Here is a 25,442-nt window from a genome sequence, read left to right on the forward strand (position 1 = left end):
TTGCACTTTATTGTCCAAGAAGTGAAATGCAAATCCCTCAGGGTGTCTATCTGTAATGGGGAATGAGAAGTGGAAGTTGTTATTATGAGCAATGATCACCCCTGGGACCCTGCATGGATGGGTCCAGAGGCCACATGAGGGGCATTGACACTCAGAGCAGCACAAGCACCCCCAAAATCCTGTTCCAAACACCCTCACACTGAGCACTGAGTGATGCCCAGGAAGGCCCAGCTCAGGTCACCCTGCACAGCAGCAGGGTGGCTGTCACAGGCTTTGGTCTCTGCCCCAATTTCAGCTGCATTTGGCAATTTGTGGTACTGAGGATGGGGCACATGGACCTGCCACACCCCCAACAGCAACAGCCAGTGTTCTTTTGGGTGTTTTCCTCCCAAGAAATAATCTTTAGGGGGACAGAGATCTGATTCCAGTCAGAGACTGTAAAGACAGGTGTAGAAATGAAACCATAGAATTAGTAGAGTTAGTTTAAGTCCTTTGATTTTATGCAGGGGTTTATTGTAAAGACTTCTGGGGTGAAGTTGTGTTAGTACCCACGAATGGAGAATCAAAGTGCTGTGAGAGCCCCAGGCTGTTTGCCCAGCTCTGTCCTCACTCCTTTCCCCTCCTGGTCCCCTCAGAGTGCAGGGAGACCCCAGCCTGGCCAGCCCAGCCCCTCTGTACAGCCTGACTGGTGCTGGGATGGTCACACTTGAACAGCAGCACAGCCAAAGGCACGGGAGAGGGGCTGGGCTGTGGGGAAGGACTTGCCAACCACACAGCACAGCCCAGAGCTGGGGGGCTGCTCCCACAGGGAAACACAGCCAGCAAAAGCCTCCTCAGCTCTGGGCTCAGGAGGAGCTGAGCTGTGTCTGACACACAGCAGGGACTGAGCTCCTTGTACCATCACAGCTCCCAGGCCCAGCAGCAGAGCCCCCCTGAACCACCTCAGCCCTCACAGGAACACCTGACTGGGATTCCTGGGGGAACCTCCAGTGGCACATGGCTCAGACAGTGGGGAGAGGGTGCAGAGTCCCTGGGAGCCACCTGGGGACTGAGAAACATCCAAAGACTTCATCACTGGGGAAGGAGATTTTAGTCTGATTTTTGAACAGGGTGTTGCCACTGCAGGCTCCTGCCAGACTTGCTCTGCTGAAGCTCTTCACCAAGTTCCTATTTGCAAAAGGTTTGAGATTAATGAATCCAGGGCTCAGGGGAGGGGGACAGGGGGTGGCTCCTGCACTCAGCCCAAGCCCAGAGCGTTCGGCAGCTCAGCGTGACACGTCTGAGCACGCACTGGTGGAGGAAGAGCCCTCTGCTGCCAGGTCCCCTGCACAACCACGAGTGGCAGAGGAGCCCCCTGCTGCCAGGTCACCTGCACACCCACGAGTGGCCGAAGAGCCCCCTGCTGCCAGGTCATCTTCATCATCATCACCGAAGAGCGGCAGGGGAGGGGGACGCCCCTTCATGCTCTGCAAGGCACACCAGAGGGAAACTGCTCAGCCCCAGCAGCTTCCTGGCATTTCCTTATCACCACACAAACTGCTCTGCAATCTCGGCCAGCTCTAAGGAGAGCTGGGAACAAGAAGCCTCATTACCCAAGTTTTTATTTCTCATGTGATGGTTTGCTGTTTAGATTAGATAGCAGGAAAAAATTCTTGATGGGAAGGAATGTAAAGCATTGGCACAGGCTGCTCAGGGCAGTATGGAGTCACCAGCCCTGGCAGTGTTCAAAAAGTGGGTTGATGTGGTACTTGAGGACATGGTTCAATGGTGAATGGTGCTACATGGATGGCTGGACTTGATGATCTTAAAGGTCTTTGCAACCTTGAGGATTCTGTGGGTTTATGATTCCAGGCTAAAAAGGACTGGAGAGGGGCCAAACACTAAAAGCCTTCAATTAACCTGGCAAGTCCCACTGATTTCATGCCAACAGAGTCTGTCACCACTGCCTCAGCCAAGCCAGCCCCTCCCAGCTCAGTCACCCACCCCAGATACTCCTGATTTACACAGGGAATGCATGGGGAACCCTGGGCTCAGCCAGGCCCCCACTGCCACAGGGAGGATGTTACAGATCAGAGCAAACACCCAAATACATACCACCACCATATCAATATCCTCCTCTTCCTCCTCCTCCTCGGGAACCTCACGCTCCAGTGGTTCAGGAGATGCTGTTTCAAAGTTGTCATCCTCAAAGAGGCTGCAAGGAGATAAAGAATGAGCAGCTGGCTCTCAGAGGATGGCATTTGCTTTTACAAGTTCTGTTGCTGAGAGATGGCAAAGCTTTGGCACGGAGGGAAGCCTTTGTGGCAGGTACTGCTCAGCAGTGCAGGGCAACTCTGGGCCCTGGCAGGCACCAGGGTCACTGCAGAGGAACTGCACACCCCCTGGGAATGTTCTCCACTGCCTCCAGCAGACAGCAGGCTGCTCTGGGGCTGCTCCCAGTGCAGTGTGCCCTGGGCAGCCTGGTCTGTGCCACCCAGTGCCAGCCCCATGAGGGGGCTGCAGCCCCAGCCTGTGCTGTCCTGCAGCAGGGACACACCTGGGCCAGCTGCTGTCCCAGCCCCAGCTGACCCTGGCACCCAGCACCCCCTCTCACCTGGAATTTGTGTGCCTGGGATTGGAGCCCAGTTCCTGAGATCCTGCAGCTTTTCCCAGGACAGCTGAGCCTGGCTCTGCTCTGCTGGACACTGAAGCAGGTTCCTGCTCAGAGTCAGCTCCATCCCATGGGTCTGTGCCATTCTCCTCCTCCCCATTAAAGGGAGGAGGTTCTAAACCTCCCCCAGCCTCCTCTGCCTTCTGCTCCACAGCTGGAGGTGCTGCCTCATCCCCCTCTCCTGGCTTGGCTCCTGGAACAGAAGGCACAGCAGAGGGATCCTGTTCTGGGCCAGCCCTCCTGATGGGAACACTGTCCAGCCCAGGAACAGGCTGTCCTGCAAGCACAGGCTCCTTCTCAGCATCCAGGCTGGAACCAGCTGTGCGAGGCAGATGCTCCTCCTGAACCTTCTCTTCCTCTGCCACCCCACTGCTGAGTGTCTCCTCAGGAGCTCTGGGCCCAGCAGGGTGAGGAGCAGCCTGGCCTGGCTGCAGGGAGCCTCTGGTCACTCCCCCAGGGTCAGCTGGGGCTGCAGGGCTCTGTGCTGGGCTGTGCTGCAGGGCCTCTCTGTGCTCAGTCCTTGCTCCAGGTGATCCCTCCTGTCTCCCTGCTCCTGTGCCACATTCCTCATTTTCACTGCCACGCTCTGGTTTCTCCTGCTGCCTGTTGAGCAGCTGCAGTGTCACAGTCTGGAAAAGGGAGTAGAGAGAACACAATTACACCCTAAATACAAACCATCCCAGATCCCTGAATCACCTCCTCCTACCAGGCTGCTCTGCCACCCACAACAAATCCTCCTTCAGTTATTTCAGTCTCACAGCACAGATGGGAGGTTTCAGCCCAAGGCTCTCTCTCCTCTCACCACTGCCATACCTTGATAGTGTTCATGACCACCCCCAGGACTGTCCTGCCACTGTACATCTCATCCAGCTCAAATTCACCCCGAAGAGACTGAAATACACCGTTCATGATCTTCTTTACCTGCAAAACAGCATGACAGGAAACAGAGATACAACTCATTAGCATGTGAAGCACTCAACACCAGGCACTTCTCCAAGGGAAGGAACAATAAATCTAAACACACACAGGTAGTTTTTCAAATAATTGACTTTCCAAACCAGAAATCCCTCACCACATCAGGCCACCTTAACCCAGACCACTCTATGTGACCCAAACTTATCCCCCCAAACTGAGGCAGGCTGCACAAAGCCAAGGCAGACTTGCACTTCTTTCTTATTTAAATTTTTAAATCTAAGCCTCAAATGTAGAGTTTTAATAAGAAATATAATCTAGGCAACAAAGTGGGCTGCAGGAAGATGGAGTAAGGCTTTACAAGGGATGGAGAGACAGGACTCAGGGAATGGCTCCCACTGCCAGAGGGCAGGGATGGATGGGAGATTGGGAATTGTTCCCTGGCAGGGTGGGCAGGCCCTGGCACAGGGTGCCCAGAGCAGCTGTGGCTGCCCCTGGATCCCTGGCAGTGCCCAAGGCCAGGCTGGGCAGGGCTGGGAGGAATCTGGGACGGTGGGAGGTGTCCCTGCTCATGGGAGGGGATGGAATTGATGAGCATTAAGGTCTCCTCCAACCCAAACCATTCTGTGTGCCCATGACTCTAGGATAAGATCCCATCCTTTCTTCCTCTGTGGACTGTTACTACAAGCACAGTGCTCTGTGGAGAAAATGAACTTTTTCCTTCTTATGTCAGTTCAAAGAGAAATAATTCAAGGTAAATGCATTTGCTGAGGAAGGAGAAGTCCTGGAGGGTCCAGCTCACTTGCTCAGTGTAGTCTGCAGGGGAAGATCCATCCTGATCCTGGTGCAGCTCTCGGAGCCGTTCCTCATAGCGAGCCCTCAGTGCTCCCATGTCTGCCTGCAGGGCTGAGAACTGCCAGGGGAGAGAGAGAGAGGCACCCTCAGAGCTGCCCCCACAGCACAGCCCCACCCAGGGTCACCTGGCAAGGGCTGCAGTGAGGCACTAACTCTGAGAGGGGCTTTAAGCATGGCACAAAAGATTTGGCTGAAAGCAACAGCACCAAAATAAGGACAGCCAAGCCAGCCCTGGAGAGTCACAGTTGTGTCGTCAGCTCCTCAAATGCCACCAAGAATAAGTGGGTGCAGCATCACTGAGATCCCAGTGAGATAAAGGCTGGGCCTGTTCTTATTTAAAATTATTCCTTCCCCACCATATTCTGGAACTCCCATCCTCATTATTCTGGACTATCCTGAGGTTGCTGTTCCCTGCACTCCAGTTCCCATCCAGCTGCTGTGTTATTCCTTTACCTTCTCTTGGATAGGCTCCAGCTCCTCCAAACGTTGCTGAGCCTCAGACAATTTTTGCTCCTCTGCTTTTTTCGAGTGTTTGAGAGCTGTGAGCTGAAACACAAGAAGCAGAGCAGGTCCAGCCCCTGGCAGTGTCACCCACTCCAAGCAGCCACTCAGGACAGTACAAGGAAGTGGAAGTTGTAGCTGTTGCTGCAGTTCAGCACTATCAGCACCTTGGCTCTCCCTCCACCATAATAAACCCAAACCAACCCCTGCACATAGCCAAGATCAAGCTCCACAACAGGCAGGGAGTTAAAGTCAAGCCCCAGTTCGGTGGGAGAAGACTGCTGGTTCCAGCTGCTGGTGTTTAGTGCCCATTACAGCAATGAAGAACAGATCTTTACCTTCTCTTCCAGCTGGGCCAGCTGGTGCTGCAGGGAGTCCCTCTGCTCACACAGCTCCTGGCACTGCCGGGCGTGCTGCTCCTTGGCTGAGGCCAGGGCACGCTCCCACTTGGCCTCACACTGGGACTCCAGCTCTGCCTGGATCACTGACAGCTGCCCAAGGTACAAGAGACCATCAGGAACACACACACAGATCTGTGTTTGCACAGGAGGTGAGAGCCAGGGCTGGACACCCACAGACAGAGTGCAGCCACCAGCTCACACCCACACCTCCCACTTCAGCTCCAGCCACAACCCCCCAGGCAGGCCAGATGATCTGGCTCAGATCTCAGACCTCTTGGCACAATTCTAAACAACCTTTCACTCCTCACAAGTCCCACATTCTTCTCTCTACTACAATCTCAATTTGGTGCCTCTCCTTTCCCCAGTTTGACACTAACCCAAGAATTCAAGCAGGCAATCCTTTCATTCTTCCCCTAGCTGAGCACTTTCACATTGTTTCCTACCTGAAGGCTCTCACAAGCCCTCCAGACCTGGAGCAGCAGCTCCCTGGGTCCCCACCTGCTCTGCTGCTGCCTGGTCAGTCGAGGTCCTGGCCTTTTTCAGGAGCTGCCTGAGCTTGTCCAGCTCCTGCTGGTACGACCTGCGAATCTCCTCCATCTCCTCCTCTGCCTGAGCTCTCTCTGACAGCGATTTCTTCTTCCTCTCTGCAAGATTCTGCAGCACAGAACATGACACACAACAGGCCAGACTGCACCAAAGCAGCTTTTCTCCCTCAGGCAGAAGGAAGTTCTTTGGACAGGGAACTTCATCATTTGAAATCAAGCTGAGGCTACCTCAGAGGTAAGGAAGGTTGACACATTACTGGGTAAGACATCAAATAAATAAATAAATAAAAAAATTTTTAAAAAAGTAAATAAAAATTAAATAAATAATAATGACTAATAAAATAAACAATAAGCAATAAGTAAATAATAAATCAAAAAGTAATAATAAAAATAGCAAAAATATTCAATAGGTAAATAATTATTCAATTTAAATAAATAATAATTACTAATAAAAATAATAATCACTAAAATAATTTTTTAAAAATGAATTAACATAACCACAAAGGCTCCACCAACCTGTAGATGAGTTAAGATTTACTTAACATACATATTTAATAGCAAGAACCTTTGGGTTTTGGGTTAACCTTCAGTAAACAACTGAAACTGTGTTGCTGGCACTGGACATACCCTTTCCAGAGTCTCCTTTTCCACCCTCAGGTCTGCCAGCTCTTCCTCCAGTGCTGCAATTCTCATATCCAGCTGTTTGCGGCTCTGCTTCTCAGCCTTGAACCTGCTCTGAGTGTCCTGAGAGGCTTCCTGCAGCTCTGCAAACAAACCCCCATTTCCCTGTGAGCTTGGTGCAAACCCCACTGCAGGGGAGCACATTTTGGGGGCTGATGGGGAGGAACAGGGTCTCCTGCACAGTGCAGTCAGCAACTCCACTTGTGCCTGCAGTGGGGACTGGGCTTTATCAAGAGCAGCCTGTTCCAGTGCTTTGCAACCATTTCTGTGAAGACATTTTTCCCAATATGCAACCTAAATTCCCACTGGCACAGCCTGAGCTGTTCCCTCTCCTCCTCCTCTGTTCCCTGGGAGCAGAACCTGACCCTCCCAGCTGTCCCCTCCTGTCAGGAGCTGTGCAGAGCCACAAGGGCCCCCTGAGCCTCCTCTGCTCCAGGCTGAGCCCCTGCCCAGCCTCTCCTGGGGCTCCAGCCCCTCAAGGTCCTTCTCATCACATGGAGTCCAGAAGTGACCCCAAGGTTGAGGGTGGGGCCACAGCAGTGCCCAGCACAGAGGAATGAATGAACACCTCATGTTTATCTCAGCTTTCCATCCACTGGAGCATCTCTGGCTGCTCTACAGGATGTTGGACAGAAAAGCCAAGAGATTGTTCTACAAAAGGCATCCCTGGAACAGGATGATTTTGTTTGTTGAGTCATCCCACTTTGCCTTCAGTGGTGACAAGGTTGCACATCCCTCAGATATTTCAATGCACCCATATCCTTCCATCCCCTGTGCCTGATCCTAGGGAAAGCAGGAATATACCCCAGAAGACAGGAAAAAACTACAACTTATCAAAGAAAAGAGCCATGAAGGAGCTCCCACCTGCCACCTGTGCCTGCAGCTTGTTGAGCTCTGCCTCCTGTCTCTCTGCATCCTGCACAGCACAGGAGAGCTGCTTCCTCAGGTCCATCTCCTTCTTCTGGTGGGCAGTGAGCTCCAGCTGCAGCTGGGAAACCTGGGCTGTGGCAGCTGCCAGCTCCTCTGCAACTTTGGCCTGGAGCACAAAATGGAGCAGGAAAAGGGAGGAGGGAAGAAAAGGGATGTGTGAGGAAGCAGCAGAATTGTTCTCTCAGGAAGAGCTGGATATCAAGGACACATCTCCAGAGTGAGGAGGCAACAGTGACTCTTCTGCCATGTCAGTTTTGTCCAGGCTGACTAGAAGGCTGCACGAGGCCACCAACAACCTCACCACCACATCAGCTAAACCCAGTGAGTTTTTCTGAAAAGGTTAAATAGGTTTAAGCCTGGTACCAGTGCCTGGTGGCTCTGCTCAGTTTTCAGGCTATGAAAACATCTATTTGAGTAAAAAGTCTGGGCTCCCACATATAATTGTCTTCCATAAGCTTACAAATCACTGAAGAGCCACTTAAACACAGGCTGGTCCCAGCCAGGAGAGCAGCCTGTCCCCAGAGCACACAGCACGAGGTCACCTTGGCTGCCTATGGGCAAGGCTGGCATTTCCCAGCACAGCTCTCAGTCATTTGGGGACCTGTTTAGGTTTAGGATTGCTGAGAGTCAGTGATTCACCCAAAACCAGGCACTAGCACAGCTTGTTAGACAACTTGTAAACAATGTTAGCAGAGGCTCAAGGCATCAAGACAGACACAAAGTCCCATTCCCAATCCTGCTGAGTGACACACAAACTTCAGAGGATGCTCTGCAAAGAGAATTTGCACAGGGAATCCCTAAACACCTTCCACACCTCTGCCTATTTTGAGATTCCCAACAGATTTTTCATATTCTTGAAACAGGTAAGGTCAGAAGAACTGGATTTTCTCTCTGCTTTATTCCCCTCAGAGAATTCCCTCCTCATGAGGGCCAACACCTTCTGGCACAGAAGAACTGCGAGCAAATTGTTCCAGCAATGGTGATGATGAGGATGTGCTGACCTGGAGGGCTGGGATACCACAGCACTCATTTTACAGAGGAGGCAGCATTTCACAGAGTGGCCAAAACCAGATCTGCTTTCCTCCTGTGCTTCCATAAATGTTCCCCTGCTACACTGACTCCTGGCTAAAACCAAACCCCATGGCACAGCTAAGGACACCTGAAGGTTATTTTAACCCTGGCCTCTGTCTTTAATGGCAAATAAAGAAAACAAAATGAGGAGATCCTGTGGCAGGAAGTGTTACAGAAGTTTCTACAGAGGATGCTTCAAGTCCACAGCTCAGCTCCAGCTTTCAGGAATCCTGGGGGGCCTGTACCTGCTCTGCCAGTGATCCTGCTCTCCATGGGGAGGGAACAAGCAGCAATGTGAGAGAACTCTTGGAAAAGGCTCCCTGAGAAAGAGGGGGCCAGTGGGGAGACACTGCCAGTTCTAAAGCCCTTTTCCAGTGAGGGATCTGTGCTCACTCAAGCTGAGACAATTCTTTCCATGCCAATCAGTTTCTAGCTCAAGAGGAAGCTGGGCTGGCACTGCCTAGGGCACACCCATGTAGCAGCTACACAGTCACAGACACTGCCTCACCTGGTCCCAGCCCCGATCCACTGGCAGCATGTGCTGGGAAGAGAAAGCAGCAACAGGAAACAGGAAGGGTTAACAACACAGCTGGAAAGGCAGAGGCATTCATCAGCAGAAAAGCAAAATGCTTCATAACAGGAGCCTAAGGCATGCCAGAGAAACCTTTAAATTACTCCAAGGACTGTAAAAGCTTAGACAGGAAAAGGAGTGAAGCCTGATGTAAAAAGAGAGACACTAAAGGTGTCCTTAGGGTATGTCACACTGCAGAGCTGGGAGCAGTCCTGGCTGTGACCTGCACTGGAGAGGTGGGGAATTACTTATGGGTCACAAACCCTCACCTAAAGCTGTGACTTGCTCTGCCAGGGCCAAAGATCCACAACCTAAAGCAGTGAGTAACCAACACCTCAGTGACCCTGGGTACAACCAAATAAATGGTGAGTAAAGCTGTGTGTAAACAATGGGCAAACAGCTTCCAATCAATCCTCTTCCCATGGGAATCAGGGACTGCAGGCCCAGGGCAAGCTGGGTTAGACAAAGGGAAGAGGAAGGAACACCAGCCTTCATATTTACAGTCAGTACTCCCACAGAAGCAGGGGGAATCTCCCAGTGCAAGGCAGGGCTTTCCTGGCCTGAAGTCTGTTCATGGAACATCATCCCTGGGCACTGGCTGCTCAGCCAGGGGGGTCCTGCTCAAGATGAGGCCCAGAAGACTCCTGAGGATCTTGTACTTCCAAAAGATGACTCCTCCCCAAGTTTCATTGTACCAGCAGGATGCTGTCCTCACTGAGGAGGGAATTAAATTTATTATTTCAGTCTGACTTATTCCTGGTTAGAATCTCTGACACTCCTACATGTTGTGGGTCTAGGGTGGAAAAGCAGCTCCTTCCCTGCCTGCTCTCAGCACTATCAGCCCTTCCCTGCTCTACTCTTGACCACCCTTTGGAAAGCTGCAGTTCTGCTCAGCTTTAGGTGCACCAAGCTGTGGTTCTCACACAGAGGAAGCATTTGTCACCTCACATTTCAGCATTTGTCACCTCACATTTCAACTGCAGAGAGCCAGCTCAGCAGCAGAGCACAGAGCAAGACTGGACTTGGTGCAATTAAAGAAACCAATGCTTGAGAAAGCAGAGCAGGCACCATGCAATGGCAGAGCCAGAGCAGCACTCCTGGGCTAGGCTGGCCTGCAGGGATGGTTCAGGGTATGCAGCCATGCAGAAATGCATTTCACTGCTTTAAAAGCTATTTCCCAACAGCTCTTGTCATAAAAGCACAGAGTGTTACTGGGAGAAACAAACAGCTTCTGATTAGCATTAAAAAAAAAAAAAAAATCACAAAAGTGCAATGAAGAAACTCCAGTAGGAAATACATTTTTTCTTGTATCCATATTCACTCCGTGTTATATAAAAGGAATAAAACTCTTCTGCATCTATCAGTGCAACTAAATAACTGAAGTATTTCCAACTCAAAAGCCCTGTGATACAAAATTCCACAACACACTGGCCACATGTCTACACAGTTAACAATAAATCACACACTCTCCTACAAAGTAACAACATTAAAGTTATGACAGCATAAAATGGTTACATCTCTGTGATGCTTTGGTCATGAAAGCCATCAAAACATCCTTTTTTTTTTTTTTCCTCAAAACAAAATTCAGAACTGCAGCTGCCTTCTAAGAAAACTGCCTTGACTAACAAGGCCTCAGCTTGTTTTAATGCAGAACCCTGGCTTTGTTCATGGCACTGTTACCTTCTCCTGCTCTGCATGCAACACTCTTGCCTGTGTGCTCTCGTTTGTGGTCTGCAGGGAGTGGTTCCTCTGCTCCATCAGCAGGTTACTCTGCTCCACATACCTGTGAACAGGGAGACTCTGTGGGATTGCTGCAAGCACAGGGCCAGGAGCCAAGGGCTCACACAGAAAAGGAGACATCCCAAAGCACAGGAGGTCTGTGCTGAATTCATGACAAGTCCCAGACAATCTGATGTGCTGATCCCAGAGGGGTGGGAGGGCTGTGCCTGGCACAGCAGAGCTTTTATCACCTGGGGTAAGTCCTTCACCTCTCTGAAAATGTTTCATGTTCCAAGAGTTTTGGTAACTTGGTAGCACCTGAACTTCACAAAGGGCACCACAACCCCTACAATTTCTTCACCGCACTAAAAAGCCAGCAAAAATAAAGTAACTCCCAGAAACAGGGCAAGTGTGCTCACAGACACATGAGGGAAAAGAAAAAGGGATTTTGTTCCCCTTTTACACATTCATGTTTACTATAAACCAGAATTTTGGGTATAAGCCCTGCAGAGAAGGTGGGAGGAATACCACACTTTAAATACATTAGAAAAAAAAAATCAAAATATCAAAATATGGCTGTCTCCTAACAAATCCCCCTCAGTTATGCCCAAGTGTCAGCTGCAGAGTCTGGAATGCAGTGAGGCTCCCAGCCCTTACCTCTGGTTACGTTCAATCAACTCACTGATCTTCTCATTCTGCTCCTCAATCCGACTGCTCTTCTCAAAGATCTCCTGCTTCAGTCTCTCATTCTCCTAAAGCACAGCTCAGCATCAATATTCAGCTCACTCAGATTTCCTTGCAGCAGCTCCTAGACCTTTATTTGCACAGAGGCAGGACAGTGGTGAGGCTCATCCCTTCTGTGGGAGCAGCCCAGGGAGGCACCTGCCACATTCAGCAGAATCCTGGCACAGGACAGTGGCTGCCAAATCACATTCTGGAAATTATTGTGTCTGGTTGACTTCTTTACCCACAAACCTCAAGTTTTTAAGGCTGCTGCTTAGGAAGGCTTCAAAGCATAAAATTAAATGGTGAATAGCAGAAGCAGGTGGTTTCTACAATGTGAACTTCAGCTGAAGGCTGGGGGCTAAATCCAGTGGCTTGAGAAGCTGAACTTCTCCTACACAAACCTTTTGTCAAAGCCCATTAAATACCCACAACTCTGACTCAGAAAACACCCAAACCCCAAAATGCTGAGAGGAGCTTTTTGGAGGGGGAAAGAGGGATGGAAATCATTCTAAGTCTCATCCTCATTCTGACCACACAAAACCAGAAGCCATGGGAGGCTGGACATTTGCTCTCCTTAGGGATAATGAGAGCCCCAGGTGCTGATGGCAGTGACAGCAGCTGCCCATGCTCACCTGGATGATGCGCTGGATGTTGCTCATGATCATGGAGGCCTCCATGGTGACAGAGGAGATGCCAGGCAGCAGGGAGCTGCTAGCACTGCTTTGCTTCTTCAGCTCCTCCACCTGCAGAGAGAAACCATTCTTAAGCCATTTGAAATCAATTTATGGGTGTAGGTGAGAGTCAGACATGTGCAAAGAGGCATTTCACTCTTCCTTCTGCTCAGCTGTAGGGAACAGGCACTGAATCAAGTGTGACACCTCACAGAGGGCAGGGAATCCCCCAAGCTATGCACCACATGATATTCGAGACATTAAGGCAGCACTTTTCCCCAAGCCTAAGCTTTGTTTTTACACAGCAGCTGAACTGCTGCCACTTGAAGGTGTGATAATATTGGAATTTTACTCATTTACTGTATGCAGGCATTTAAATAGAGCCAACTGCTCTCAGCACACCTGGAGAGTAGAAATGTCCTGGGCAGCCAGGTGATCCATTTTACCCATCCCTGGGCAGCCAGGTGATCCAGTTTATCCATCTGATCCATTTGATCCATCCCTGGGCAGCCAGGTGATCCATTTTACCCATCTGATCCATTTGATCCATACCTGGGCAGCCAGGTGATCCATTTTACCCATCTGATCCATTTGATCCATCCCTGGGCAGCCAGGTGATCCATTTTACCCACCTGATCCATTTGATCCATCCCTGGGCAGCCAGGTGATCCATTCTATCCATCTGATCCATTTTACCCATACCTGGGCAGCCAGGTGATCCATTTTACCCATACCTGGGCAGCCAGGTGATCCATTTTATCCATCTGATCCATACCTGGGCAGCCAGGTGATCCATTTTACCCATCTGATCCATACCTGGGCAGCCAGGTGATCCATTTTACCCATCTGATCCATACCTGGGCAGCCAGGTGATCCATTTTATCCACGACTTTGCTCACAGCCAGTCGGATTTCAGTGTTGTGCTGCCGAGCTTCTGTCATCAAAAAGGAAGTGACATCTCCAGGGGCTTGAAGGGAAAGGAGAGAATTTATAGTGACAAGGGGAAATACCTGCAGGGACACAGCAAAAGCTGGCTAGCATGAAGCCTGCCACCAGCTAAGCCCAGAAATTAAAAGGACATGGTATCTGGAAAATGAATAATGTAGGTATTTCCCAAATAAACTCAGGCAGGTTTGAGTACAGGAAATTCTTGAGCCATGTGACAGCTCAGCTCAACAGCAAAGCCCCCAGACACACCAGAGCAGCAGAGGGACAATCAGATCACAGCAGTGAAGGTCAGCTTCTGCAAAAACAGGCTCCAAGAAAGGCTCAGTTCACTCAAGACTTCACCAACTGGGATGACTTAATGGTTCTTTAAATGCCTTTGGTCCTTCCTAGGTTTTGCCTTTTCCAGTTCAATTCTCTCCCTGGCTGGTAGTTTTAATTATAACTGGAAGCACCATCTACCATTCCTTTAGTAATACCCAGCCTTAGGAAGACACAAATTCCAGCCCCTTTCACACTGCACAAAGCTCTCCAAGGTAAGAAAGAGATGAGTGTTTATTGGGAAGTGCTTGCCCCTATTTGGTATTAAAAAATAAGTATTTGTGAAACAGCAGAGTGGTACCACAACCATAAATCATCATCACCAGCTGTTTATGCAGGAGCTGCAGCCCTCTGAGAAGCAGATACCCTTTAAAACGTACCTTGGTAAGGAGCAGGATACATCTGACCCACAGGCTGCAGTTGAGAGGCAGATGCAGCAGTTTGGGGGTAAGCAAATGCCACTCCTGGATATGCCTGGCAGGACAAGTTCAAGAGGTTAGAATGTTTTGCTGTTTCCCCATGTCCTCACAGTTTCATATTTTTTGAAGCCCAAGAGCAAGGATGATGTTTGGAAAGAAAAAAATCCAAGAATTAAGGAGTGTGAAAGTCAAAATACACAGGAGTCATTGTGAAAGGAAAATAACACTTCTTTTGAGGGTTAGTTCCCACCTTCACTCAAATTTCAGCAAAACTGTCATCCTATATTTGTGAGAGTCAGATCAGCATGTGAACAGCTCCCTCTGATGTTAATTTGAACACAAGGTTATTTCCTTAAAAAGGCTCAAAAAGCACAGCACAATTTCAGTGCAACTTTACTGCCCATTGCTGAGGAACTTGAAAGTTTTATTAGTATCCACTACAAAACCAGGTATTAACAAAGCCTGGTTCATCCTTAGTTTAAGAACCCATCACAAACAGAAAATAAGCCCTTTTGGAATAAATTTTAAGAGGCATATGGTGAAAACCTGAGAATGCCCAAGAGTCACAGGAAACAGCCTGGAATTCTCACCCTTATTTTGAAGTCCTTGCTCCCAGCAATGGAGAAGACTCAGGAGAAAGGACAGAAGTGCCAATGTTCTCCTTGATTTCATTTTTAGTACCTGAAAGCCTTGTGCTCCTCCAGGCAGAGCTGAATGGGGCTGGATCGTTGCAGGAATTAAAGCAGCAGAAGATACTGAAGGTGCAGCACCAGATGCTTGAGGTACTGAAAGGCAAGAAATAAATTCAGCAATGCTCAATAAAACAGCTCAAAAGAATTTAATTCACACAGTGTGAAATGGCAAAAAAAAAAAAAAAAAACATCAACAACCAAACCACTGAACAGACAAAAGTTTAACAAAAGCCTGTCTGCAACCTTGTGAAAATTAAATCCAGACAAGCAAATGATAATGGGTCAAGAAAAGAGTAACTTTCACAGAATCCCACTTCTGGCTCCACTTAAACAACCTCTTTTCATTCAAACAGGGAGAGCTCTGAAGTTCACTGACACAAGGTGTGACTCAGAGGGCTGCTCAGCTGACCAGCAGCTGATGTGACCATTCCATGATGGGAAGGCACATCCAGCCCCATGCTGCCCTTCCTTCACTTGGATTTCCATCATTCCTACAAGTACTGTTCACTGGGAGAGGATTTGTAACATTCCATTTACAATCCCATAGCCAATCTCAGTGCCCAGTGACAGGACAGCTCAGGCTCTTCCTCAAGCACAGGACCACAAGGAAGAAACACTCCAAGGATTCTCTTGTGCTCCAGTGGCTCATGGATCAGCAAGCCTTATCAGAAGCTTCCAGCTGATATTTCAGCTCCTGGAAGGAATCCTCTGTTCCCCCAGCCCCCCTGGAGTGGAAAGGGAGGGCAGCAGCTCCCCAGCACGTTACCTTGTGTGGACACTGTGGGCAGCACTGCCTGGGCTGGCTGGGAGGGTCTGGTTGAAGCCACTGGTTGTGTTGTCCCTCTCAGAGTATTGGGATCCTAAAAACATTTCTGCATGTTACAAGAAACACCAAAGAACAAGGCCCAAGGTCACTTGAGACAAGGTGCTACCCCAGGAACCCAAGTGGGACCTTTCTGTCACAGAACCAGAGCACATTTCCCTGGACAAGGGCAGAGCCACTGCTCCAGGTCCCACTTCAAGCAACCCCCAGTGCAGGAAAAGGAGTGAAGGAGTCACCCTGCTGTGGCTGATACCTCTATTTCTGAGTCACTGGAGTCCAGCTGGCTCCCTGCTGTCCCAGCAAGGAAAGGCAGCATGGGCTGTCCCATTTTGGCCATCCGAGAAATCAGTTTTGCCTTTGCCACATCTGGGTTCTACAAAAAACATTTAGTTACTCTCCCTTTGTCTCAGCCCAGGCTTTTGGGGTATTACAAACACTTCTAAATCTCAGACTGAATTTTGACTCAATTTTTCAATGGCTGTGTGAAAATCTGGTCTTCAAGCACCAGGATTGTTAATCTGGCTTGTTTTACACATCCTCTTTCTGGGATGACAGTGCTGTCACTACAGAGGAAAATCTATCCCTGCACAAAACACCAACAAGAAAATGTGTGAGCTCAGGAAGCTGCTCAGCAGCTTTTTCTGTCTGGAGGCACAAAGTCTTCTCATGCAGCTCTATAAACTTACCCTGAATATCCCAATGCCTTTGTTATCTATTTTAAATTTATCCATTTATCTTGAAAGACAACCAGCCTTGTGAGCATCCACATGGTCAAAGTCACTTTCATTTAAGAGTAGGAACTGGGGCTGGGGGTCCTCAGGTCCTGGTAATCACAGAATCAGAAAGGCTGGAAAAAACCTTTAAGGTCATGGAGTCCAACCATTAATTCCTACAAAATCAAGGCCCTAAGCTGCTGTAAGGTGAACATTTCAATGTCTTGCATGATGCTCACTTTATCTTTAGCAGTACCCAATGCTTAAAGTGCAAATAAACTTCTCTACTCAGGCTTCAAGTCAGGAGAAGGCAGCACTTACTGCAAGCTGCTCACTGATGGAGTTGGACTTGGCCCGGACAGCTGGCTCCCTGCAAAGCCAACAGGAGGGGAGATCAGCCAGGAGCAATTCAGGAGCCAACACTCTGGATTTATAAACACTGTTAAATACACCTCTCCCTAGGGAAGCTGCTTTCTCACACCATGAGCATTTCCTTTAGCCCACACTTCTGGAACAGTCTTTGCAGTGTTATCTGTAGATAAGCTCAGGACACCACTGTGGCCCCTTGGAACAGCTGATTATAGCAAGATAATTTTGTTGATTGCTTTAACAACCATGTTCTGGTATAAATAATTTTAACCAAGTCCAATGAACTACTTATGGCAACAAGAGCAGCACTTGGACTCCCTAAAAAGGGTGACTGACCCCTTTAATTTCAGGAACAGAACATAGAATTATTAAGGTTGGAAAATACATCTAAGGTTGAGTCACCAACCACTAACCCAGCCCCAGCATGTTCAGCACTAAACCCCATCCCCAAGTGCCACATTTGCATTCTTTGAACACCTCCAGGGATGTTAGCTCCACCCTGGGCAACCCGTGCCAATGCCTGACCATTCTATCAGTGGAGGTTTTCCTAATATCCACCATAAACCTCTCCTGGAGTAACTTAAGAGGTGATTTCCTCTCCCCAGTAAATTACCTGAGAAAAGAACCCAACCCCACCTGGCTACACCCTCTTTTCAGGGAGTTGTGGAGACTGAGAAGGTCCAAACTGATGCCAATGATATCAGCTGAGACAGCTGCTAGAGCAGCACCCACACAGCTCAATCCCACTGGATCTCAGGAATGCTGGAATGATTTCCTTCACTTTGGAAGTCAGCACTCAGGCAGAAAATTCCAGCAAGTCCTGTTAGCAAGCTCTGCTCTGCCACATGGAAGGCACTGAGCTGGCACAGGGACCCCACATTTGCCAAATGATGTATCAGCATTAACACAGAAAGCTGTTCAGGCCATGCTGCCTCTTACCCAGGCTTTGGAGGGATGGTGGAGGGAGGCACTAAAGCAGAGTCTGAGGAGAAGCCATCTGAGCTGGGAACTGGAGAAGGTGCAGGAGAATCCCTTGAACTGACACTCAGCCCATCTGAACCAGAGCTCTCCTTTGCCAGCTTCACCTTAAAAAGCATGAAGTAAAAAAAAAAGATTTATGTTTTCTGGGTTCCTGTAAAAATTGCCATCAATTTATTTGTGATGCCACTGCCTGTGGAGCTCCTGCACTTCAAGGAAAAGCAGCCAATTGATTCAGAGCTGGGGAAGCTGAGTCTTTGCATCCTCTCATTCCTCCCACAATATTCTGTTTTCCCAAGTGACTCACAAATAAGATAGCTAAAAGATCCCAAGACAGTTACAACAGACTAACAGCCTTGAGGGATTTTCTGGGTTTAGGGCTCTTTTTTGGGTTTGCTTGTTTGAATTAAAGATACACATCTTGCTGAGGTTTCTAACAGCTTCTGAGCTGGAGTTCTCACACCACCAGCAGGCTGCCCCCTTGCAGACACAAAGCAGATGGAAACCAAACACGTGGCAGGAAACACTCACCCTCCTGAGCTCCACCTCAAACACCAGAGTGGAGTCTGGGGGCACTCGAGCAGCCACGCCCTGAGCCCCATAGGCCCAGGCTGGAGGAATGATGAGGAACCTTCGCCCTCCTTTCTTCATGCCCAGCATTCCTTCTTCCCAGCCCTTTGGTGTGCACAGGCAACAGAAGAGAGAGCAACATTTAAATCAGTGACATTATTTACCTCACAGGTTCCAAAACATATAGAGATTCTTGCAAAATCCTGTTTCTTTTTAATGTGCAGCACTAAACCTTTGTCTTGCCACAAATCCTGGCAGCCAGTTGTAAATCCTAGTGTTAACTTGAGAGTAAAGATGCAGCTGCAGCACACAGTGGCAAACTCACTCAGTATTCTGGGGAAGAACTAGACTCCAAAGAGATCTGAATTGTTCTGGTTAGACTTACAAGGCAACCAAAGAATATAGCTGTAATGAGGGACATGAAGTCAGAGCAATGCAAACTGCCCAAGAGATGCCAGCACTGAACAGGATGGCTCAAACAGCCAGGCAAAATTAGTAAGAACAGGACAAAACAAAGTAGACAAATAGCACACCTTCAATAAAAGCTAACTTGTAACAGGTCATACTTGAATTATACAGGATTATACAGGTCATACATGAATTACTCAGGTCATGGAAGTGACCTTAACAAAAGCATCTCTGACTCAAACCCTGATTTTATGGGATAGCATAAGGGAGTATCACAACACCTGGATGAAAAATTGTTTCCTTTAGAAATAGGGTTCCCCAAGAACAAGGGAATGGATGAAATGACTTCTAGGAAAAACAAAGACAAAACCCCAGCTCCTGAAAACAGAAGTTTCCTTTTTACCAAAGAGGACAACTCCTGTCCAACACTGATGTTGAAAAGGAGACTGGGCTCTATTGTGCAAAGCTTGAGTGAGTCACTGTCACAGAATGTTTGCCAATAAATGAAGCAGAAACAGCAAGTATGAATCCTGAACAAGATCTGCAGTAATTCAAAGCTCTGAGACTTGAATTATTGCGATGAAAGTGCCAGAAGTTGTACCTTGATGACCTTTCCAGAGCCCAGCTTCAGCCGCAGCAGCTTGTCTTTGTTAACATTAGAGTCAAACACCTGAGAGTTGAACAAGAACACAAAACACATGGATTTCCCAACTGCTTCAAGATTCTGAATGCTGCTTTACACATTCCATAAACTCCTAGAACCTCTGGCTAAATGCTATTTCCCATGCCACTGCTACCAAAATTAATTCCCAGCCATAAGAGAGAGCTTTAGTCCATTTCCTGAAGTACAATTTCATGAAGTGAATGATAACTGGAGACTCAGACTTGCTTTAGGACAGGGCTGGGTCAAGCAAAGCACAGCATTAAATATTCATGTGTGAGAGTGCCCACAGAAGTTTTAAAGCATTTCAAACACTTTCCCCTGAACATAACAGAATAATAGAAATGTTAAGGTTGGAAAAGCCCTCTAAGATTACCAAGGCCAACCATTCCCTCAGCGCTGCCCTGTTCACCACCACACCATGTCTCAAGCACCACATCCAGATATTTTTTGAGCACTTCCAGGGATGTGACTCCACTGCTGCCCTGGGCAGCCTGTGCCAATGCTCAACAACCCTTTCAGTGAGGAACATTTTCTGTAATATGCCAGAATCCCTTGATATTCTATAGGCAGTACAGATGACCCCACTTACAGTGCCCCAAATGCCCAGAGTACACTTTAACATCAACCCCAGTACTATGGTGGATGAGCAGGCTCCTGCCAGGACTGTCCCACTCAGCAGTGGGAGGTGGCAGAGCTGTCCTTACCTGTCCAAGGCCGTTGTTCTGGAACAGCCATCCTGTATAGGCAACCTCCAGGGAGTCTCCTCCTTCCACCCCCTGCCCTTCTCCCAGGAGGAGATCCTGGCAGAGGACTGAGTCCAGGGCTGGAGAGCTGTTGCACTTGGCAATGCACACCTGCAGAGGGAAAGCCTGGCAGTGTCTCTGGCCTTTCATGACAAGTCCCACTCATCAATCTGATGCATTCCTTGCTGTGCTGATCCAGCCCACATTAGAAATGCACTCCCAGAAACACACAAATCTCCTTGTGCTGAATGAACACCCTCTGCTCTACAGAACCATTGATATGCAGCACTTGGGAATCCTGAGAAGCAACAGGAGCAACAGGCTCCCAGCCTCACAGAGATTTGTTTTAATGAACAAAACTCAGGGCAGGCTGCTCTTGGATCTGTCTCCATCACAGTTATGCACTCAAAGCTGAACTCCAGTGAAAACAAAGCTTGATTTACCCCTGCTGTAAAGCACCATCAGAACTGGCTTGCCCAGAGGGGAGCAGTTACCTGCTTACTGAAATCCACTGCTGCCTTTTCTGACTCAAACATGATGGACCAGTTCTGCCTCTGATCATCATAGAACGTGCTGTAATTGTTGGGCTGAACCTGTGGGAGAGCAAATCAGCTCCATCTTAGACATTAAATGAACTCAAAACCCACATCCAAAAGAAGCTTAAAAATAAGAGCTACTGAAATAAGGCAGGAAGAACACTACTGTTTACTGCCCAAGTTCAAAATTAGCCTTTATTTATGTGCTCTTTATCATGGAAGAATTATTATAACTCAAATATGTGAGCAAATATTAAGTGCTGCCTACATGCTGCAGTTCACACATGAAGGTGAAAGATTTCAGAACCTCCCTTGAAGCCTGGTTCTTTGATATGTACTGAGAATTTTTAAGTGAGAGTAATTTACATGTCATAGTTTATTGTATTTAGGCTTCCAGAATCAGCTGGAGAAATCACTTCCTCCTCACTTCTAAACCCATGTATCAGAAGTGACTATAAAACCCATTAATTTTTCAAGAATGTGCTTATAAAAAATTAGAGAGCAAGGTCTAAGCTGGGACAGAAATTGCATTGTTTTAGAGTGAAATTTCTATCTCTCATACAAAGAAATTTGATGCCATCTGATGACAAGCTAAGAACAGTAAACCATCACATCAATTTTCTGTAAAACTGGCAGAAACCAACTTCCTGAGAGATTCCATTTTAGAGCTCACAATCTCCAGATTGTTCTCAACAGCAGGAAAATGCTGAGTGTAAATTTTCTGAGAGAAAACATTTCCTTGCTGTCATTTCCTTCTGCTTACTCACTTGTGTTCTCTCAGACACAACTCCAAATTCTCAGCAAAAGGAATTTTGCTGGTTTTATCCAGGGCTGCAACCCCCAAACATCTCTGTGAGCACAGGTAATAATTTACCTCCTACAGGAACCTTGGTTTGGAAATCTCCTGAGGAGGTGTCAGCCAAAGGGAACTGTCACAGCCTCTTGTGCAATACATGAGGGGAGCAGTCACACTGGGACACCTCCTGCTCTGTCACTCACATGTTTGATCTCAAAGGTTACAAGCCAAAGCTTAAGGAAGAATTTTAGAGCCAAACTTGTGTTTGGTGTGATCAAAAAAGGCTTTTCCAAGCCAGAGTCTCACCGTGAGCACAAAGCCTGGGTGGATCCTTGCAGAGGTGATCTGCTGCTGCTGGCTGATGTAAAGGAGGATCCTGTACTGGATTCCACAAGGAATGACACAAGGAAAAAGAAGAAAAACAGGAGCTCAAAACCTCTCCAATTCTAAGGTGCTTTGTCACACACAGAGCCTAAGGCTCAGTATTTATTTGTCAAGTATATCACAGCAAAAATACTTCATACAGTTCCGTGACACTTATTAAAACTGATTTATTCTCAAGGGTTTTATTCAGCTGCAGCAACCAAGCAAGCAAAACTCATTGTTTTATAATAAACAAACAATGTGCTTTAACTAATCCCACATTTTTCACAGTTACAGTGGAAAAAGAGGGTGCACTAACCCTTCCAGACACAGAACTCACCACACATGGCATCAAACCATCAGAGTCATTTAAGTTGGAAGAGACTGAATGATCCAAGATCACCCCCCCAGCCCTGCCAAGGTCACCACTGACCCATGTCCCCCAGTGCCACATCCACAGGGCTTTTAAACCCCTCCAGGGATGGGGACCCCACCACTGCCCTGGGCAGCTGTGCCAGGCCCTGACCACCCTTTTGAGAAAGGCAATTTCCCTCAAGAGGTTTGTGTGTGAAATCTTTTATCTTTGCATCAACCTATTGACACAACACACTGAGTTGGAAGGAGTTTTCCAAGTACTAAACAACACAGATATGAGATTTATTGACATATTTGGCTCTACTAAACATAATTATTATGGAAATGTGTTTCCCTTTGTGCACCTGCACTGCACACAGCTCAGTGGTGAGCTGGGAGTGACCCAGTGACTGCTCCCAGCTGGATGTGAGACCACACAGGCAGCCTGAGGAAAGCTGGTTCAGCTTTCTCTTGCACTGCCGTCCCCCCCAGAACAACAGCTCAACACTTCCCACATCACTGACTCAGGAATTCAGTCACCAAACTAAGATTTATTTTGTTCTTGCCGAAGAAGCAACTTAGTGAGACATGAATGAGGACTTGGGGGACATGAAACATCCCAAATACCAACACCAGGGAGGGGTGAGAGTTTTCAAAGTAGGTTTCAAACACACCAAGTTACTGGGCACCTCAGTTCTCTGTTCTTCAAGGAACACTTGGGAAAAAAAGATACTTTTGATACTAAATGAACAAAACTTAAGCAAAGCATCTCTGTACTGCTGGACAGAACTTTCCTTTATACCCATTTCCATGTGTACAAATGCATGATCCAGCTGTAAAAGACATTCTGAATAAATACCAAAATGACTGCCAGAAACACTGCAAACTATTTCAGGCACGAGTTGTAAGAGATCTTACAAACTCTCAGACTGCAGGAAAGAAAGATGTCACCATGGTGGATGGCTGAGCCCCAGGAAAACCCAGGGGGCAGAAAGGCAGCAGGAGAACAGCACCAAAAGCAAAACACCTGAGAGCTCACCAAAACACCATCTCACAGCAGTGAGCCCTCAGCAGGGCAGAGCTAGGGAAGGAAGTGTCTCTCACCTCTTTGGTGGTGTGGTTCCCCACTACAGCTGCTCCATACTTGCCTTGCTTCAAGTACTGCCCATTTGTACTGGAAGATAAGGGAGACATTCAGCGGCACAACTGCCCCAAAATCAGAATTCTTTAGAGTTCAGATCCCTTTTCCCAGGTATAAAATGTCAGGCAGTCTTGCTTAGCTTAGGGACATTCCTGCTTGCCCTCAGGCAAGAGCACACATCGTGGAGTGAGCTGAAAACTCCTCTCACAGATCCTGGGCAGAAATGTTTCTCCATCAAACAGTTTTAGTGCTCTCACTCTGCTCATGCCTCAATTCTCAAGTGCATGAGCCACAGGCATCTGACAGAGCAGGATCCCAGCCCAGCAGCCAGGACAGAGCTCCCAGGCACAGCCAGACCCAGAGCTCGCTCTTTACCTCAGAACTGCCCCACCAGAGCTGCAGCACAGCAACTGAAACTGCTCTTGAGCAGCAACTGCAGTGCCTTGCAGCATTCCCACCATGCAGAAAGGGCTGAAAACCAGTGTCTCTTCCCATTTATGCAGGAATGCTCCCCTCTGGGATCAGGAACAGGCTGCAGCAGCAGTCACTTACTATCGATAGGCGAGCACGGCCGTGGCCGCCAGCACTGAGGGGGCTCCCGAGGCTGCCGGGGCCTTCTGGGGCTGCCCTGTGGGGACAGAGAGCAGGGACAGCTCTCAGAGGCACAGCACGGGCTGGGGACACCAGCACAGCATGCTCCTGCCCGCCGGGAGAAACAACTCCAGTGGGAATTACAGAGAAATAAAAACTTGAGTTCCAAATCACCCAGGTGCAGGAGGAAAACACCCCAAGGACAGCTCAGGGAATTGTTTGCTCTGCTGCTCCTCACGAGGGTTTTCCCCCCACACACACACACACATGTGCTGCTGAGTGTGCTCCCCATGCTCAAGCCCAGCTACTCACCAGCTGCTGTCTGACCCTTCTTGGGCTGCTTTGGTGCAGTGAACTGGAAGAAATCATTTCCCTGGCTTGAGACTGTTTGATCCAGGCCAAAGAGAGAGGCTAATCTGGCTCTAGAAAGGGAAATAAAACCATTAAACCTTATTTAACAGGGCATTATACATAATGCACACCCTTAACTAGAAGTTTGATCAAATACAAAGTGTTTGCCATCACTTTGGGGCTGCAGGTTAAGTTGCTTTATGCTAATTAACCATTTAATTTTGAATAGGCAGAACTTGTATATGAAGATGCTGGGAAAGTAGCTAAGTTATGTTTCATTTCCTCAAAAATCAACTGCAGGTGTAAGAACTGAAACTACACAAAAAAATAGAAGTTACTTTGAAGCAATGACTAGAACTAGCTTGACATAAAATAGCTGATTCTTACAATAGCCAAAATAATCAGTGACAGAGAAACCACCATTCACCTCCTGGAGTTTTTTGTCTTTAAATGTCCAGGAAACAGATTCTCCCATTAAGTTTTAAAATGGCAGAAGCTCTCCCAGCTACGGGCAGCGGGTTTAATGCTGGAGGTTCCGTCAGGACACGTTGTTTGCAATTTCACTGCTTCAAGGCCAGTTCTACTCAATCTATTGCTGATATCACGGGGCAAGGGAATGAAAAACCAAAAGATGACACCACTGCCAGTGAATGTCCTTTAAAAAAATAACTAAACTTCCTATAGAGAGGATTAGTTTATAAGAGAAGCTCCTGGAAGGGTGTGTGGAGTGGAACTGCAGCTCTTGGAGCAGGAACAAGTCAGCGATCCAGACCCGGGATGTGCCGCACACAGCCCCGACCCGGGGGGGGTCCCGGGAGGAGCCAGCCCCGGGCACGGCCCCGGAGCGGCTCCGCCAGCACTGCCCGCCGCTCCTCGCTAAACTGCGAACACCGAGCGCTCTGCCCCGGGAGCCCGGAGCGGCTCCGCCAGCACTGCCCGCCGCTCCTCGCTAAACTGCGAACACCGAGCGCTCTGCCCCGGGAGCCCGGAGCGGCTCCGCCTCCCCCTGCGGGAGGGTCCCCGAGCCCAGCGGGGTCTCAACCCCCAGAGCCCGCCCCGGACGCAGCCGGACCTGTCCCGGGCTGCCCGTACGGCGCTCCCGCAGCGGGTCAGGAGCCTCGGTCACAGGAGGGCAGCCCCGGCCCGGCTGCACAGAGGACGGCCGGCCTGCCCGCCCTCACGGCCGCGGGCCTTCACCGGGGCCACGGCCGCGCGGCCTGTCCGAGCCGCCGCGCCCACCTGGCGGCGGGGAGGGAGTCCCGCCGCGCCCCCGGCGCTCACCCGCTGGCCGGGGACAGGAAATCGGCGTCGTCCTCCTCGGCCGCCGCGAACATGGCCAGCGAGCGCCGGGGCGGGAACGGGCGGGCGGCGGCGGCGCTTTACGGCCGGCGGCACCGGCACGGGCGGGGCGGGGCTTGGGCGGGACGTCACA

General features: G+C 48.9%; 1 protein-coding gene across 1 annotated transcript; it reads right to left on the reverse strand.

Moving 5' to 3' along the window:
• FKBP15 (FKBP prolyl isomerase family member 15) lies at positions 1–25,417 on the reverse strand. The gene is made up of 30 exons (XM_058818187.1): positions 25,292–25,417; positions 23,972–24,081; positions 23,621–23,696; positions 23,032–23,101; positions 21,517–21,591; positions 20,373–20,471; positions 19,840–19,989; positions 19,073–19,141; positions 18,025–18,168; positions 17,455–17,600; positions 16,468–16,516; positions 15,687–15,806; positions 15,377–15,470; positions 14,600–14,703; positions 13,880–13,973; positions 13,091–13,200; positions 12,195–12,305; positions 11,494–11,588; positions 10,798–10,900; positions 9,055–9,087; positions 7,410–7,581; positions 6,492–6,628; positions 5,818–5,973; positions 5,257–5,409; positions 4,871–4,963; positions 4,365–4,475; positions 3,464–3,571; positions 2,594–3,279; positions 2,095–2,194; positions 1–1,466 (listed from the first exon to the last, which is right to left on the reverse strand). The coding sequence occupies exons 1-30, from the start codon at positions 25,342–25,344 to the stop codon at positions 1,266–1,268; spliced, it is 3,822 nt and encodes a 1,273-aa protein (XP_058674170.1). The 5' UTR covers positions 25,345–25,417; the 3' UTR covers positions 1–1,265.
• Between the last annotated feature and the right edge of the window lie 25 nt (positions 25,418–25,442).

The sequence above is a fragment of the Ammospiza caudacuta genome, chromosome 21, assembly GCF_027887145.1.
Source record: "Ammospiza caudacuta isolate bAmmCau1 chromosome 21, bAmmCau1.pri, whole genome shotgun sequence".
NCBI classification, from domain to species: domain Eukaryota; kingdom Metazoa; phylum Chordata; class Aves; order Passeriformes; family Passerellidae; genus Ammospiza; species Ammospiza caudacuta.

Coding starts and splice junctions, on each gene's coding strand:
- FKBP15 (XM_058818187.1), bottom strand. CDS start 25,344: ATGTTCGCGGCGGCCGAGGAGGACGACGCCGATTTCCTGTCCCCGGCC. Junction 21,592..23,031: donor GGAACCACACCACCAAAGAG/GTGAGAGACACT, acceptor TGTGGAATCCAG/TACAGGATCCTCCTTTACAT. Junction 5,410..5,817: donor ACCAGGCAGCAGCAGAGCAG/GTGGGGACCCAG, acceptor TACCTTGGGCAG/CTGTCAGTGATCCAGGCAGA.